At 40.4% G+C, this 18,803-nt stretch overlaps 1 protein-coding gene across 2 annotated transcripts in view; it reads right to left on the bottom strand.

Annotated features, from left to right (window-relative positions):
- LOC139295488 (disks large homolog 4-like) overlaps window positions 1-18,803 on the bottom strand; it is a 41,130-nt gene that overhangs the window by 11,460 nt on the left and 10,867 nt on the right. Inside the window, exons 3-5 of one of the 2 annotated variants that reach the window (XM_070917684.1) lie at window positions 4,085-4,138; window positions 2,877-2,927; window positions 2,555-2,679 (exon numbers count right to left, since the gene is read on the bottom strand). In XM_070917684.1, the coding sequence (XP_070773785.1) occupies window positions 2,555-2,679; window positions 2,877-2,927; window positions 4,085-4,138 (230 nt within the window). Of the gene's footprint in view, window positions 1-2,554; window positions 2,680-2,876; window positions 2,928-4,084; window positions 4,139-7,437; window positions 7,528-18,803 lie in introns of those variants that run through there. The other variant, XM_070917685.1, reaches the window with a different exon arrangement.

Here is an 18,803-nt window from a genome sequence, read left to right as displayed (position 1 = left end):
TCTCTTCAACAACTGGGCCGCTGGTCATCCTCCTGCACACACCTCCTATATTAGCCCTGACGTTGACCCCGTCCTCGCCAATCAAAGATCTCTGAAGCCTTAAATTATCTGGTATGTCATGCACATAACTGGTGGTGGTGTTTTGGCTTTTCACTGTTATCTCTTGCTGCTTACTGCCCCTTTGATCTTATTTCATTTCTGGTCACTGCTGACGCTGGCATTACATTCAGGTCATTGCTGACCTTATCTATTATTCATTATCACGCCTATTACACATCATCTCTGGCCATATTAAATTCATTCTGATTACTGCCGACCATATGCATTCTGGTCATTGCTGACCTCATTCTGTGTTCTGTTCATTGCTGGTCATCCACTACCTTAACCAGTAAAAGAAAAAAGAAAATCACATTTCCTTGATTTTTATTAGCTATGCCTTATTAGTTAGCTATTTCTTCTGTGACTAATGTTCATATTATGTATTTTGTCTAGAAATCTGCTGCTGCCCTGTAAGGTCTCTTGGGGGACATTCCTTTACAACTCATGGCATTACTACCCCCTTAAAATGAATCATGAAATGAAGCTTAGCGAAAGTTCAATCAGGGAGACTATATTCATGCTTATTCTATTTATTTACATTCTCTCTCTCTTCCTTTTTCCCGCTTCCTACTCAATCAGCTTTACTCTTTCAGTTAAGCCAATCAGATTTTGCCACGACCTTTTGTGACCCAATCATCTCGTTCCTGTCAAACTTGTTCCTTTCTCTGCTGCTGTCAGCTGTCATTTCAGTGTCAGATCGTTGCGACCAGTTTTCATCACAACCAGCGTCTATGGGTCCTTCCACTGAGCTCACCAGAAGTCCTGCTTCACATTACATCCATCCAAATTTTCACCACCACCACAGTAACTACACTCCATTGGCGGGGGTGGGGGTGGGATACATCACTAAAGCCAACTCCAAAGGGAACCAATAGCTGCTGACATCTTCATATGAAGGATTTTACACTGACAAAATCTGAGCTGTATATTGTTTGTGAGGCAATATTATACATTTTTTGCATGTAGAGAAGAGCACATTTACATTATCGTACACTAACACATTTGTTAATGCTGGCAATTCTAGAGCATCCTTTTATGTTCTTTGTAGCCATGTGCTCCTAGGGATTTACTCACCACCTTTATTAAGCTATAAAAAAAACAATTCATGTAGATACTGTATAAAATGTTCCAAATCAACCAACTATTAAACCACACTTTCATAAACCTCACAGGGTTCTTTTATTTTGATTGTCAAGGATTTTAAAGTAAATCATAGGAGCCACAGAGTCACTCAGTGTGGAAGAATTACCCTGACTGAATGTTTTTGTGTTTGAATCATCAAAGACATGAAACCATCTGAAAGAAACATGAATTTTACACCCACAAATTGCAGGTTTTGTAAGGCTTTCAAGGAATTCAATTTTTAAGATACTAGGAATAGTAAGCTTCGTAGTATTTTCCTTAAGATATTTGAGATATGTTGCTCATAGCAGACAGTAAAAGAAAAAACCTGCATTCAGTCAATTACAAGCGTTCTCTCCAGGCCTGCTTTAAACTCTGAAGTCATTCCAGATGGACGTTTATAGGTCAACTGTAAAGAGGAGGACGAGGAGGATGCCTCTGTACATGGCTTATTTATTGCAGTGTAATCTGGAAAACGGCTCATCAAGTGCAGTTTTTTTATTCAGAAAGGCAAACTCTGCACTACAGCCTCTTACGAAAGTGGGAAAACAAACATAATGTTATGACATGTTCTTGCAATAGGCTCCTTTTAGAATTTGATCCTCCTGAACTTTAATTTAAGGGGTAAAAACACGTCGCTGCTGCTGTTAGCTTCTACAGATTTTCTCATTTTTAAAGATTAAATACTTACAGTAAGATTAGTGAGTTTTATTTAATGACGCTAAAGCTGACAAACAAAACAATCTTTCACCTTTTTCCTCATCATTCCATATCATGTGCTTAAAATAGGACCTCTTTTAACATAGAAATATTGTTAGACTCTTTTGAACCTCGTGAAAAAACAAAAAAGCAACACCACAAAACGTAAGTTTCTGATTTTTAGACCAAATGCAAACAGTAACTAAATTAAATAGTTGAAAGGCCTATACTATAAAAGTAGTAGAGGATATTAGTTGGGTTGAGACATTCAGACCTTGAATTAAACAGGCAGGTGCTCTCTGATGTAACTTTGATGCTGAACGGGCTTGACAGTCAATAGGCTGTAGTTCTGTGGTACAATACTTTGGACTTAAAATGAAGAGGCCAGGTTCTACTTAGGCTGCTCTTCTCTAAGTGTGTTTGCTGGTAGAAAAGTGACTGGTTGTCTGTATCGGTGAATTCAAAAGAAAAATACGCAGGAAGGTGGAGAGAAAAGGCAGGGTGAATGGGGACAGTAGAGCAGCGTCTTGGAGTCGGCCTAGCCGGTCTAACGTGGGAGCATGAATGCATGCAGGCAGGCTGGCTGTTTGTTGTAGCTTAGTGTGTGTGTGTGCGTGTGTGTGTCCGATTTTACCTCAGCCGTCCATCCTGAGCCGCGGCTCCTCCAGGTATGATTTTGGTGATGAAGATGCTGGGGTCGTCGCCCACATGGGGGTTGTCTGTCCCTCCTGCTATGCTGAAGCCAAGGCCTGAGTTACCCTGCAGTAGCAAACACAAACAAACACAATATTATTCACATCAGGGGGATTTGACTGTGTGAGATTGCAGACAGTCATAGTTGGAACTATCATGTTGACCAAAGCTAGACCACTAATATTATGTTAGAACTGCAGAGGACTAAACGTACTGTAAATATGTCGAAAATCAAGTTTAAAAGATCATTTTCTCAGACTCACTCTCTCCAGTGTGATCTCCTCATACTCGATTTCCCCTTCTGTCCCATTCACCTGTCAGAAAGGGTTGTTAGTTGATTTAGAGAAAATCGGTTTTAAGAAAGTCATATAATTATTTAAACGATTATACAAGTTTAAAGGTAGAATGAGTAGGATTTGTCAATTTCAAAGTTGGCCCCTCCTTCCGGCTTGTAGCTTTCTCTTGGCTGCTTATCTGGGATCCCATCATCACACCTTGCATGCTGTTGTTGGCTGGGGGCTACACACCTACTACCCAAAGGTTGACGTCCAGAAAGGTCGCGGACACAGCAAAATAAGAAAATACAGGCAGAGGGGCACACACTTCTAGTGGGTCACAAGTGATGACTGAGAGGGATTCTTTTTCTATGAATTTATACATTGTTTTTTGGGAAAATCCTTCTCATTCTGCCTTTAACTGTTAGCGCAAATGAAGTGTAAGCAAACAAAAGAGTCTAAATCCTAAAGTCAGCTAATGTTGATTCAGCACTTGCCCTCTGAGCTTGATCATCATATGTTGCTATTCATCAACTGACTCAGAAGTCCTTGATGGGGATTTCCCATCAGCTCCTGAACACATCATCACCAAAATCTAATTATAGCATCCCTTTACCAGAAGTTCTGTCCACTAAATAGCATTGCTCCTCTTTGACTACTGTATGTGTGGACCAGTGTGGCACCGCAACACTATTCTTTCAGTCTAATTCACCTTCACACACATGAGCTCTACCTCTGCAATTAAACAAGTCCCAGAGGAGGGAATTTAAAGAACTTCAGGCAGACTTCTCTGTTTTGGTGCTGACCTAGAAAACAACTTTTCTTAGTGCTGTAGTGGTGCAAAGTTACTGGTCTGGCTTTTCTCTGAGAAGCCTCGTTCTCTAATCCTTTACAATTCATGACAATGTGTTCGAGGTATTTCACTGCTTTTATTTTAGATATGGCATCATTAAAGAATTAATGTTTCTGTTCTGTCAAATGTATATCAAACAGAGAAAGCTCATTGTAATTAAAAAGGAGTCAAATTAATTAGCGTTATCATTCAGATTAAAACAATGAGCAGAGACCTACCTGGATGCTGGGAAAAGGAATGGAATTACTGATAATACAGACTGAATGTGAAGGCAGTTAAGTTTGTCATGTGGTTGAACCTAACATAATGATACAATAAAGAGAAGATTAAACGAAATCCTTACATATGGGGAGCCATCAAGTGTGTCAGTGTTCACCACCACCGGAGGAGTATTTCCCTGGAGGCAGAGAGAGAGAAGAAACATTATTAAGAAATTATGGCAGAAACTCAAAGATGAGGCAGCTCCTGGATGAGCTCTCAGTATATCCCTGAAACCTCCAGTCACAGCCAAGACTGATGGCCATTTTAACTCTTAGCTGTGATAACACTATTCTCATTTTGCTATGGTTGTCACTCTGCTGACGGATAGAGAGCGCTGCTCGAGATCCATTTATTATTATCCACCCATGATGGGTGCAGATATAATTCATGTTTAGCCCCCATGGTTTTCCCAAACTCTTGGTGTTTGGTTTATCTTGGTGTAGCTGCTGGTTGAATTGCAGTGTAGCATGTATTACTGATGCTGTAAATGGCTATCTAGTGACTACTGTGGGCATGGACATGGGGCCTCCTGCCCACCAGTCGTTTCCAAACACACCTCTCAGTGATTTATGTGCAGCAGCACATGGTGGCAGTCTCCCAGAACACTCGGAGGATGGCGAAGAAAACGTAACTTGGTAACAAGGCAGTGAGAGACAGCGTAGTTAGTCCAATTATCATCAAGGAGTATATAATATCAGCTCGCTTGATGGTCCATTATCTTTTATATGATTTTGTCCAGAGCCATACTGCATCCATTATGGTTTGTGCAAAGTGTAAAGCTAGACTGAATTTCAACATTTCCTGTGATTCGTCAGGAACAAAGTGATACAGAAAAGACTAGAAACGACAGCAAGTCAATGAGAGGACAGGATTTTTGGCATTGATATGGTTTGGGTTAACCCGCTGGGGCTTTCCTCTGTCAGCTCATCTGATCTGTGACAGTTAACCTCAACACGCTGCTCCTATCCCTCTCCTTTTTAATCCCGTTTCTGTACAATACATTCTCAATCTTCTTTCATACTGCTTTCCAGGATACACTCTCTGATGTTGGAAGAGATGTAAATACACCCTCATGTACAGTGCAGTCTGACTCCCCATCTAAACTCATTGTTTCTGTACCACACTGATTAGCATGGGGAAGACCCTGTGCATCTAAAGTGCTTACAGAGCAGCAAACAGCAGCATAAAGTCAGCCTGCTGACCTTCACAGACCTGACAGCTCTGGCACACACACAAACAACTACGCAGCCAAACTGAACACATTTTCTCAGCTTTTAAGAAAAACAATTGCACATTCTTTACCCAGTGGTCTTTTATGTGACGCAATGTGAAGATCTGTTACTCTCTCTAAGATTTTGGAGTTTGTGGTGCTGTTGAATAATATTTATACAAACAGGTGTTTCCATTATTCTGTTTTTACATCAATGAGGGTAGGCTAAATAACATAAACACCTCTGTTATTTTTCTGCTACAACAGCCTGTTCTTTACGCAACACCAGCATCCTATGCTCCAAGCCCATGTTGAATGATACTAATTGTAGCTGCCATTATAAAGAGAAAATACTCATCCACACGAGGTAAAGGCATAAAACTCTCTCTCCCCCAGCCCTCCACAGAATGCCAGAGCTCGGCTTTAACTGCACACTGTTCAATTATAACAATGCCTGTGCAGAGCGTCACCATGTAGCTGTGTCCAACGGGCCGTGCTGCTGAACATTACGTCAAATTCATCCTTATCTAGAGACAGAAATAATGAGTATAGCCAGCAGAAATCTAAGCCCAGTGCAGGCAGTTTCCCTGCAGGGATTTTGACAGAGCCCTCTCTCCCGCTCTCTGCTCTGTCAAGTCGTTCGACGTCTGGGTTGTTAGGATTTACAGTGTTTGGCTCTGGCCCACCTATATTTTAGCACCAACAATTCAGCTAACCCGTCCTGTGCCATGTCTCTACAGGCAGCACCACCATCCATCCACACCCAGACCTTTACCTCTTGATGGATTTATAATCAGAAAGCTAAGTGCCACAATATGCACATTCAAAGACAAATAAAACAGCAAAAACAGATGTATTTGGATTTTTCTGATTCCCAGATTTTACAGTGTTTTGTGATACTTAATCATTTATTAAATAAAATAATTTATATCAATATATTGCTGAGGCAAGAAACAGCAGCAGAAGTGTGAAGTAGTGTGTTTAAATCAATTCCCTTTCTTCATTAAGAGTTGAATGAATAGACCTAGTATTGGCAATTTAGCACTGGGAACCATCCAGCCTCTGTTCAAGCTGTAGCTGGACACTGTACTGCACATGCTCCCTCCTGAAGACTTTCAGGTAATCGGATCAATCTCTACTGCTCTGTGCACGTGTACCTGCACACTATATGTTTGTCTGATGCTCATGACCCATTCTGTGCACGCTTACACTGCTATCAGTCTGATGGACTCTTTTGTAGTCGAAGGAGGTTAAATAACGCCAATAATAATGACAGTCCAGTCCCCCTGTTTAGTTAAGTCTAAGATTATTTAAAATGACAACTGCTGGCTTTGCCTCTCTTGTCGAGATTAAGTGTGCAAAGAATACTTCAATATCATCAGAGGGAATGATGTCACGCGAGAGCTTGGTGCTGGATACAAACCAAAGGTTGCATTAGAGACGCTTTAACGCGGCATGTCCCGCACACCTCGCAGCAGCTGGAAAGCCTTTAACACATAAAAGCCATGTGGTCAATAAGCAAGATAATGACCTCTGTTGAAATACGCAATGTCAAACTATGAATCGTGTTTGATAAAGGAAACATGTTTTTTGGCAGCAACAAGGAAGCAGGTAGCATTATGGGTATTAGTGTGTATCTAAACTGCTGCTTTTCTGTTAAAGAGAGAAAGAGGTACAGACTCCAGACTGACCTCAGGGCTGTGCAAGGCTGTTAAAGAAATGGAAATGAGGGCAGGGGCAGGTGGTGGCATAAGTGGCATGTGTGTGGGTTAGGGGGGTGTGGAGTTGGTGGTCACCTCCAGCTCCTTGTTTGTTGGATTATTAAATGAAAGAAACGGCACCTTCACACCAACAGAGGAGGACTCACAAACATCTATTCCTGCACACACACACACTCATACACACACACACACACACATACACACACACACACACACAGCCTGAGCAGGATTTGATTAGTATTACCAGATTTGATTACTCAGGCTCACTGTGATTGAAATATATATCATGGGCCTTAAGAGCATCCATACCCTTGGCCTGAGTTGTTTATCTGTGCAGATAAACAAAATAAAGCCTTGGTGCCATAATAATAACATAATTAAACATACTCTTCAAGCCCCACTGCTAAGCCACAAAGCACAATGGCATTTTCATAAAGATTCCTCAAATATATTGAGGTACATTCATGACAAAAAAAAAAGTAAACCTGTTTAAAACATGCCTACCATCTTATGATGTCGATGTTTCTTGGCTTTCCGAACATTGTTGAGGAACCGGCAGCCCATCTTTTTGGCGTACCACACGGACATGAACATTCTGCTTCAGCGCCAAAATGCTAAATCGTGGTTGATTCTGGGAGCAAAACCTGCTCACCTCCCAAAATGACATACACACCCACCAAGTGTGTGGCTGGAAGAGTTAGAGCACGCTCTAGAACTGTCTACTTTCAACAATACCACAAAAGCATTATTGCAAAGTGAGCAATTAGGCCTAGGCCCTGCCATAACAGTTGATCAGAAACCACAGAGCGTCCAGATTGCCTCAAATAAAAGACATCTCTTTTAACTTAACACGTGCCCTTTCAGCTTTGCTTTCCACTCAATCTAAATAAACCACAATACCAAATATAGCATGCTTTAGACACAGGATACACCTTTATACAATTCTAAATCCACAGAAAGAGCACAGCCCAGTAAGTGTCTTCCTCTAGCTGAGTCGGAGCTGGAGACTTCATTTGAGGAAGCCCAGTGCCATCCTCCAAACCAGGGCTCGAGTTACAGGAATGACTCATCGCTGATAAGGCTCGTTATTATCTGAGACTCAGTCGTCCTGTCTTCAGAAATCACCCATCCAGAGTAAAAAGGAGCATTCACAAACAGATCCTTCCATCCTTCGTCATCTGTGGCAGTGGACTGCGATCACGGTGCCTCCCTGCTACTGGTCTGTGCTCAGTGAGAATGCAGTTCATATTTTCTGCTGCCACTGTACTGTACCCCTCCCATCCCTGCTGCTCAGGGAAAGAGCAGCAAGCAGGAAAGTTGATGGCAATTACTTAGCTGTCTCTCTGTATAATGTCAACGCTGGTGATGTGACAGGGGGAGGAATTATACTTAGAAGGACAAGCAGCTCAAACTGGCCGGACTCGTCCTAGGGAGCACTTGAACCTGAGAGCCCCTGTTCTACAGTCAGTCAGTCAGAATAGTGAAACCTCAACACAGGGCTGGCAGTGAGGGTGGAAATATGTAACATCAGATCATTTTAGTACGTCACCTGTGTAGTTCCATTTTTAATTTTCCAAGGTTGTTGTTGATGATGTGGACATTTCAGCCAAACAAACAGCTTTCACAAATAATGCAACGACTTGCAAATCCAAATCATCCACATGGAACCTTTCATGTTTAGTGAGGATCAATTATTTTAGTGCAATTGGTCTAAAAATAATCTGTTTCTAAAATGCAAATTACAGCAAATTTGCTTTGATTTAAACACAGAAAAATGTTCCTTATCTCATCAAAATCAAACGTTTTGAGGCAATAATAATCTAAAACCTTCATAAGAACTGTCATTAGAGTCCTGCTCAAACCTTATGGCCCTTGTGCTGCCGATGGCTTCAGCAAAACACTTGAAAGACTGAGGGTAAAGAATAGGGTTGGATGTTTGAAAAGGAAATTACATGTATGCAATAGATTATTGTGATTATTAAATGGAGGATGTAGCCTAACGAAGGCACACAACTACTTCCACAGGTTTTTTCACAGCTCGCTCGAGCTCTCTCTTTTTGAAAGACAGATGGATCGACAGGCGTGCATGTATGCACTCACATACACACACACACACACAAGGGCATGCACACTGAACAGACTTATGTAAGGACATGCTGAAGGACAAGCTGTCAGCTGACGTTTTCATTTTGTTAAATAAAATTCCTCCATCTACCTATCTAATTCTCTCACCCTTCCAGTTGCAAGGCCCTCTCTATCTGTCTTACTCCGCCATTCAGCCTGAACAGCTCTCTCCTCTTCTTTTTGCATGCATATTTTTTTTCCCTCTTTCTCTCTCTCCCCTTTCCTTCCCAAAGGACCTGAGCTGCTGCTGCACAGTAATTACACCGAAGCTGCAGGGACATATTTAAACATTTATTAAAGAAAAGTAAGGAGGACGGAGAAAATGAAGATAGAAACCAGATACCAACCAGACAAGAGTGCAGAGCAGAGAGGGGAGGGTATAATGGAGGGCTCTTGGGGAAATACTACAGAAAACAGTCATTGAATCCTGACATTAAGAACGACTGCCTTTTTTGTGTGTCAAACACGTCTTAGAGGGGTTGACTGAAGAGGATTTGTGTGACAAGTATTATGTATAGGAACAGTTCTATGGTTAGAGAAGAGAGAAAGTGATAGGCATCCTTTTTCATTAGAAGAGACAGAGCGTAACATAAACTGGGCGGTGGGGGTCTTCAGCAAGCACTTTGTCCCTGCTGGTTCTCACTCCCGGCTCGTCAGGTGAAGGATAAATGGCAAATGTGTTGTGTAATGCTTTCAGCTCAAGAACTCCGATCTGTTAAGATAAATGTACCTTATGCATTACAAACCCCCACCCCAAAAAACCCAGCTTCCTTTAGAATATTTTTGGGACAGATCTCTGTCAGTGAATAAAGTCAAAGCGCTGCCTCCAGGGTAGCTAATGTGTGAGTGAACCTCATCCAAAATATAGAGAATGAATGAAATTTTAAAGACGTAGATGGGTTTTGGGGTAATTGTGGTATTTTTTATCCGGCTTCTTCAGAGTCTCACACACTCTGGGAAGCCTTCTTTTATGTCTATATGTGAAGTTTGAAGGTATCTTGAATACTGAACTCAGCCAAGCTTAGCTCAATAACTAGATGCCTGTGAGATTCACTTCAAAGGTAGGGAAATACCCTTTCTGCAACACTGAAGGTTTAAGACTTTATGCTCATTAGCTTAGCCTTAGATTTTTCGAAACACCTCTTTTCTGAACTCCATTGTTTTAGGATTATAAAAAGCAAAATACATGGATTTGCCTCCCTGTATAGAAATCTTTGCATGCTATATGTTGCGTACAATGTGATACATATATTTGGATCAAGTGTTTGCTGTTAGATAGAAAGTGAACTTTGAATGTAATCACAGCAGTAAGAACAGCACCCAGCACATGATGTCACAGCAATTTATGTAGGCCAATAATAAAAGGAGGACATGGTACAGCAGACTTATAGAGTCATATAGAGTAGATGAGGTAGCAAGATCCATTAATATAAGCACCAATCAATATCAAAATTTCTGTGCAGCGTGAAAAAAAAAATCATTTCTAATTACATTATACCCTAAGTTTAAAAAAAAAAAGATGTCATTCGAAGCTAAAGCACCTCTTCGCTAAATCATGTACATAACCCAAAGACCTCCTCTTACTTTGCCAAACCATTGCAGTGCTTCCAGAGACAATCCTACCCATAAATCAATGGGGCCTGGAGTGGTACTGGCAAACGCCACACCATTAAAGCAATAAAGACAGACTGACGACACCACCTACACATTAATGACAAACCACACGAGCACTACACACACACACAGGAGTTACTGCAATGCATCCTGGAGACAGTGCACACTTTATCCAACCAGCGTAGGAAATTGAATGCATGCATATGCAGAATAAAATGCTTTTGTGTGTGTGAGGGAATGTATGCAAACAGCATTTTTCTTACTGATGACTTCATGCTGAAGGGTGCAGAATGACCCTTATGTTAAACAGTTTAATTATGAGGAGGCGCTATTAGACGGGGTGTGTTCAAGGTCAGGGCAAGCAGACAAAGACAAGGAATGATGTATAGTTACAAGAGTAATCGACTTGTTCAACAGAGACGGAGAGACTGAAAGCCAGAGTCTGCTCCCTCCAGTGATCCTGTCTTTTTCCTTTAACAGTAATTCTGTTCGAGTTCGCTTCTAACCAGCTTTTTCGCTTAGATTTTCCATTTGATTTATAGATGTTTATAAATGATAATTTGCTTGTTGTTCTTCTTAAGGTAGGAGGTAATAACTAATGGCACTTTAGTATGAATTCTTCTGCCATTATTTTTGCCTAGGAAGACAGTTTTGCGCAATTCATGGTGCGTGAGGCTATTGCAACCTGTCTGATCATAAAATTGTTTAATTGAGAAAGCAGCATAGCCGTTCAAGGTTGTGAAAGTCACTCTGCACAGTGTAACACTGACACCTACAGGTTTCAGTCTGTCCTGCAAAAAGATCATCTATCTATCAAACCTTCACGCTATATACATACCACTGATGATGAAAACTCACCTATTAGGATTAGTTCCATCTTTACTCATGTCTCACAGCATCATGGGTACTTGTCTACTGATTTACATGTTTCAGGTTTTGCGTGTTTTGTGTGCAAAATCCAACCTGAGCCACTGATTCTGGAGAAAAATGCCGGCAAAACCATTTTCACTTCCTTTACACTGAAACATGATCCACAATGCATATTTTTTAGATGCAGGAATGCGATATTATCACTTTTTGTGTTAGAGCATGGGAATAGAAATATGAATATCACACAGGAATTCAACATTATAGTGTGATGGAAGCACAACATTTAAAAACTTTTCAGTTCCAGTCATGTGATTTCAGGCCCAGAAATAGTCATTGAGTACAGGCGGAACAAATCTGTCAGACAAAGGAGATTTGAATGGCAATGAGTATGATCACACTGATATCATCAGAAAACAGATGATCTCATACTCCGGCAGTACAGATAAAATGGCGTTGAGCGGGGCGGCTGTCTGTCTGCAATCAGCCAAACTTTGAGTGACACCAAATCCAGCAAAGACAGGAAATGAGGGCACAAAATCAGACTGATGAAGATGATTGATGATGATACCGGTAACTTTCAGGGTGACGGAGTGGCGCGGCTCGCTGTGCTCTTACCAGTGTGGAAACCGCAGAGGTGTACATTGGAGTGTGTCCCGTAGACATCAACACAGGCTGCAAAACAACAGAAGGCAGAGGGTAATTGTGCGTGGCATGCGGATGGGAAGAACAGAGGGAACCACTTTGTTGCTTTTGTTTATTTTTTCCTCTGTTTATCAGATGAGATGCTGACAAGTTCATCTATGACACATTCACATCTGAGTTCACAGCAGAGGTCCACCAACCTGGTTTTGGTGGAGCCAAGCTTATACTATATGCTTTGAATATGATAGTTCAACAGCTGATACTAATCATACTGTAATGTTTAATACATGATCCACAAAAATACACAAAAACAATGGGAACTTTTAGCAGGGTACCTTATAGAAAGCATATAGTACAATGTTGCATAAAATATGTATAAACTGGGACACCTAAGGGAAAAGACAAACAGTGGCTGTTCATACATTTGTGTTTACAATCAGTCTTATAGATTTCATACATTAATTTAATCTGATCATGTTATGCACTGACTGTAACATAGCAAACCACAAATTTAAAAATGGCCGATAATAGAACAGAAAATACATAACATAACATATGCTTGATGATATAGCGCCTCTCTCCCCCCCACTAGTCATTGATAGCTTATTGATGGACAAATAAAAAACAGCTTATTCAGAATCGATCAACCAATAAAGAACAGTGGGGTCGTTATGCCTGTTAAAGCAGAATGGATTTTACTGCACAGCTGAAGCTGCTACTCTAAACAATACACCCTGTGCCTATGAATTTTACAAATAGCAGCAGTGCAGCATTTTCATATGTCAGGAGACACTTTTCCTCCCACTGGAAAAGTTTTATATTGCAGCAGAACACGTCATTAAAGTATGAATGTTGGGACAGCTGTATTTGCTGATCCAAGGAGGACTACCTGGGAGGTGGATTCATGCTGATCCTGATGTTTACAGATACTATCTATGCACCTCTCTTTCCTAATATAGACATGGCCTTCTATTAATGGCTCCACTGGAGACACTTTGGACTTAAGTGCCTTGCTTAATGGCACATCAGCAGTTGCTCTTACAGTAGCAAAGAGTAGAGCATTAACTAGCACTAATTTATTTCATCACACTGCCCCCCTCAAGACTTTCCTTGCAGGTTCAAACAGGCAACCTTGCGCTTTCAACTCAACTTCTTTAACCTTTCTGCTGCCACCAACCAGACACAAGCAGGGAGGTGGGTGCAGGAGGGGGATTGTGGAGTGTGGAAAAAAGGGAAGGAAGAAGCTAAGTAGAGATGTGAAAGTAAAACACAGGAAGACCGATGCACAAAACCAACCAAAAATGTCAAGACTTAGCCACCATGAGGTCATCATGACACTGTGTGAAGAAGCGATACTAGTGTAAGTGCAGATAAACCAGCCACCACTGTCATCATCATCCTCACCAACAACCTCACGCTCGTTATCAAAATCATCATCATTGTCAACTCTTTATCAAAATCCTCATCAACAACAAAGAGCAAAAAACAGCCCTCAATATCTTCATCATCATTATGATTATCACTATCTTCAGATTTAATAATCTATTACACTAATTACAACTCATCATGCATAAAATATTAATATGTCCCTCGTGACATATCAGAATACAGTGGAGTACACAGTATGATCATGATCACTGACATGAGGTTGAGTGGGTAAAAAACAAAATGGCTCCAGCAGTATTTGTCCACAGTCATCCATCAGCCTGGGATTGAGTTACTTTATATATATATTTCTTTATAACTATTCAAGGATGCAGACCACTGATATAAGACGATGCAAACAATTCACTTTGAACTAAGTAAGCCCAGACCTTTATACTTCATAGTGCATTCAGTTCTCCCTGAAGAGAAACACAAGACTTCATAAATAATGGCAGTATTCCAGAAATAGAAATAGGGTCAATCCTGGTTCCCAAAACACTGTGAACAACATCAACATGCTCCCTTTCATGTGATAGGAAAATAAATATCATGAAGACAGGATTTTGTTTCGGTGTAGGTGTCAATATTATTGTTGCTGTAATTTTAATTTCAATTACTTTTCCCCGGCTCTTAACCTATTGCCTGCTTAACAGACAGTTTTGTATCTCACTCTGAAGTTTGAATTCAGTATTATCTGCAAACATACTGAGCCGCAGCATTTCATTTTGGAGGCAAATGGAGGAAGTCTCTGTTAGGAGGGATGGGACTTCATGATTTAGGCTTATAAAACCGGTGTATTTTTACACAAAAGTGTTACCTAGAGCGGCTATATCTGGAGGGACGATATGAAGAAAACGTTTTTTGCAGCCTAGTTTTAAACCACCCAATCCTCCAGACAGAAGAAGCGCTTTTGTGGTATAAGCGATGGAACCAGCCATACTAGATTTTTATAGATCTTGGATCTGTCACTGTCAAAGATGTTCAAGCTTAGTTTGCATTTGGTGTTTCTATGTGTCACATTAATCGGTTTGTGAATGAATGTAGTGCTTCTGACGCTAGCACTCAGGCTAGTTACATAGTGTGCTTTGCCAAACAGACGATATGACATGCAACAAAGGTCCCCAGCTGGAATCGAAACAGGGACGCTGCGAATAGAACATAAAATATAGATGAAATACAGAAGATTATGTAGTCAAAGTGTTGTAGCCTCAAAAGTGCATTCTTTCCAGGCGCATGGTGTCCGGAAACCTACATCAAGTTCAGGACAGTGCATATTACATGACGCATAAAACACTCTCAGCCCACACAATGCAGTGGTTTCAGTTCTAAAATGGTGATATGTAATTCTACGAATTCTTTCATTAATGTAACCTATTGCTGACAACATCAAGACTGGAGAAAGGTCCCAGGCCCAGGAGAAGCATTCTAGAAAAACACATGAATAATACAAAGCTAATTAAAGGTACAAAGTCAGGTTATAAAAGCACCACTGTTTGATTCCACTCCTTCCTTTATCACAGATTGCTTGTGCCTGTGCAAAGACTTAACATTAACATCCTGCAACTTCCTGTGCATATTGAGAAGTCTTCTACTTTCGCTGCCTAATGAAGGTCCTTGACTGAAGTGTTTTGATGCAGTGTCGACTGCCCACGCTTTTATTACCAACACTGCAAGTCAATGTAAATATCATATCCTGTTTCAGTTAAAGAACCAGTTTAAGATATTTTCCCAGACAACAAATCCCATGAAAACACCAAAACCGACAATGCTAATATTCAATATTTTCCAAATTACCCACCAGGTTTCTGCCAAAAGCCCATTTTTTCCTGATGAAGACGCAAATCTTTTTTAACAAATCCCAAATATATAGTTACATTTTTCAAAAAAGTGTTAATAATTTCGTAAAACAGCTGGGCACTATAGCTTTGAGCAAACAAGTGCATAGTGCATTTGTTGGGGACTATGTCCAGTAGTGGATTAATACATATTGTTAGGCTAGTGAGTATTTATGGCAGCAGGACAGTTTATGTGGGATTGACAGTAACTCAAAATAAACCACTGTCCACGTTCATTATCACGAGACAGAAGCACATGATGATTTTCTTCCCTGTTAAAGGTTTTTTTGGGGAGTTTTTCCTTATCTGAATAGAGGGACTAAGGACAGAGGGTGTTGTATGCTGTATAGATTGTAAAGCCCCTTGAGGCAAATTTGTGATTTGTGATATTGAGCTATATAAATAAAATTGACTTACTGATGTGTTTTTGATATTTTCTGGACAATAATGGAGGTCAATGGCACAGAGGAATAAGATATATCAGACTTTGGCTGCTTAGGCAATACTTGTCAGTAGGATACGATACATTCGTTGTTGGCTTTGGTCTTTTCATGGGATTTGTCAATATGAAAAATATGGCATATCACCAGCCTTATCTTTTAATGAAATGTATCTGGAGACTTATTACAGACACTAACATCACTTACAATATAATTATTACATGACATAAAATTATATTTCCTGTATGTTCCCTCACTGATATACTGGCAGTCAGAATTTCTGATACCACAAGCCTCTGGGAAATGACGGGATGAGTCATGTAATGGATCTGAAACACTGGAGGGCACACATCACATTTTAAAGTTTCTCTTAAACAGACTTAAATGACCTCATGATGGTGGATGTTAGGAAAATGAGCAAGTCTCCCTCCCCATCACTATAACAAATGGTGCACCCATCAACCGTGAATAATTACTGATCCCTTGGCATGTGCTGGATGACAAACTCCACTGGGACAAAGGGAATTAATCAAACCAGCAAGAAAGGTCAGAAAAGGATAGCACGCCAAGCCTTTGTAAAAGCAAAGAATTTCATGTTTTTATACTGTTTCAGAAGTATTTTATCATGATGTCTGGGTGAGTACATCTCCCTAACTTTTACAGTACATTACCCCTAAAATACCCCAAAAACCTGGTTTAACAGAGGCTGACATGTGCCACCTTTCTGTTGTCAACCTCCAGCAGCTACAGTGACTGCTGGATTCACACTTTGATTTGACAAAGCAGCTAAGAGTCAGAGACATACGGAGACTGACAGACGAAACTACCGCAACCAAATTATGGCCGGTGCTTGTTTCTTGCTGTGTTGTTTATTGCTTATTGAACAATCCCCATTAAGTGAAAACCCAGCAGTCAGCGGGTCATTCTGTTCTGTTCAAGTGGCAGTTTGTTCAGGTCCTTTTTAGATGCAAATGACCAGAGAGCTGTGAATGAAGGGACATAGACACAGAATCAGATTGTTATCATAAAACAAATTGATCACTGACATACAGTGCGTTTCCTTCATTATCCCTCACTTGTGTGATGCTCATTTACCACTCTCACTCTGTGAGAGTTAGTTGTGAGCACTGTGCCATACCATGAATCGTTTCTAGCGTCCCATATGACGACTGGAACTGACCCTCCAATGCCGCTACTTTTCAATTTGACAGTGTTCCTAAACTGAGCACCCTCTCTGCACCCGCCAGGAGAAATCTCCATGGCCACCACAGCTCATGCTGAACAGGCGCTGTATGTTTTAAATAGCAGAGTGGTTAAGCACAATAACTCAGCCTCTCCTCTCTGCTTATTAAAATACAGCATTTTAATGGACATATTTGCTCCTCTGGGACTTCAGTGTACTCCCATGTGGGAAATAGAAAAACACTTCCCCCTTCAAAGCAAATAAATACAGGAACTCTTAAGTCTTAATAGCCAGTGAGGCTGTTAAATAACATGTGTGGGCATATGAGATGGATCGTTATTAAGTGCGCATTATAGCTTACACCTGCTTGCATTTGTAGCTACAGTATGTTTTCATTAATGCACTCCAGGCAACGTGACTCCGCTCATATTCCTACTGATGTCAGCTGTATCTTTTGACTGTGTGACCGGTAGTTCTTGTGTTGTCTGCATCAATGTCTCCGTCTTTGTCATGGAGCTCTCATAGAGGTTTGTCTCTCTGTATTAGAGTCTGCATTTGTAAGACACGTAATACACTTAAATAAATACTGTGAAGAAGCAGTTCAGTGTTTGTACGAGGAGCTGCTGCAATTGAATCTTACATTAGCGTCCACAAAGTTCAGGATAACTCTTTCCACTTCAAAATGTGAGCGTACCATTCCAGTGTAAATGGAAGATTGTCAATCTCATTGGATTACAAGATGAATCATAGGCATTTCATTCTAAACAAAGGCATACCACATGCATCAATCAGTTGTGTGCCTGCAACTGCATGTGCCAATCAGGCTATTTGTTTTTAAAACTTTTCCTCCACAAAACTGATAATGAGAGATTTTATTACTTATTTTATTGCTGATGTTACACGTTATAATCTATTAGGATGAATCCCTGACCACATCCTGAACGGGTTCAAGGGATTAGATTACTCAATACATCTTGTGTCCACTTGCACTTTCATTTTCATGCTGTTAAGCTCTCATATCAAATTGCCTAATATCATGTTCATCCATGTTGTAAAGTTGATCAGACACTTAAAGGTGCCAAGGGCCAGATTACCTCATAAATACATTATATTCCCATCAAAGTATTTATGTTGAAGAATTACAATTTCAACAACAGACAACGCATCACTTTAAGTGCAAAGTTATAATAGATAATGTGCTGTAATGAACCACTGGTGTTGGGGCTAATTGAAACTCTTAATATAGATTTAACAAGCTTAGAGGATGTTATGTCTCTGAATGAAGCAAATTAGAATGAAGGAAACTTGACTATAAATGTGTCTGCTGATTGAACTTGGGATTTCAGATCAGTATTTGTATTTATAGCGAACTGGCAATGTATTGTAAGTAATTGGGGATATAATTTTTCCATCTCATTTTGCTTTAATTTGAAACATTATCACCCTTACTTATCCAATCAATACAATTATCCACTTCTACAGTAGCTGCATTTGCTATCATTTTAAAAGTGTTTTGGATCTACAGCAAAAATGTGAAATATCTCAGAAGGACTTCATTAGACTGCAGAGTGGCTCACAATTTATTTGAATATGAGGTCAAAAACGATGTCACTGATGTCACACTGACTGTACATGACTGTAGTATATATGTGGTACATGGTATGGCATAATTGTGACATACCGGCTGAGGAATGATGACGTGTGACACGCTCTGCCATATGTGACAATATGTTCACC

Source organism: Enoplosus armatus, chromosome 13 (assembly GCF_043641665.1).
Source record: "Enoplosus armatus isolate fEnoArm2 chromosome 13, fEnoArm2.hap1, whole genome shotgun sequence".
Taxonomy (NCBI): Eukaryota; Metazoa; Chordata; class Actinopteri; order Centrarchiformes; family Enoplosidae; genus Enoplosus; species Enoplosus armatus.
This window is presented reverse-complemented; position numbering and strand designations above follow the sequence as displayed.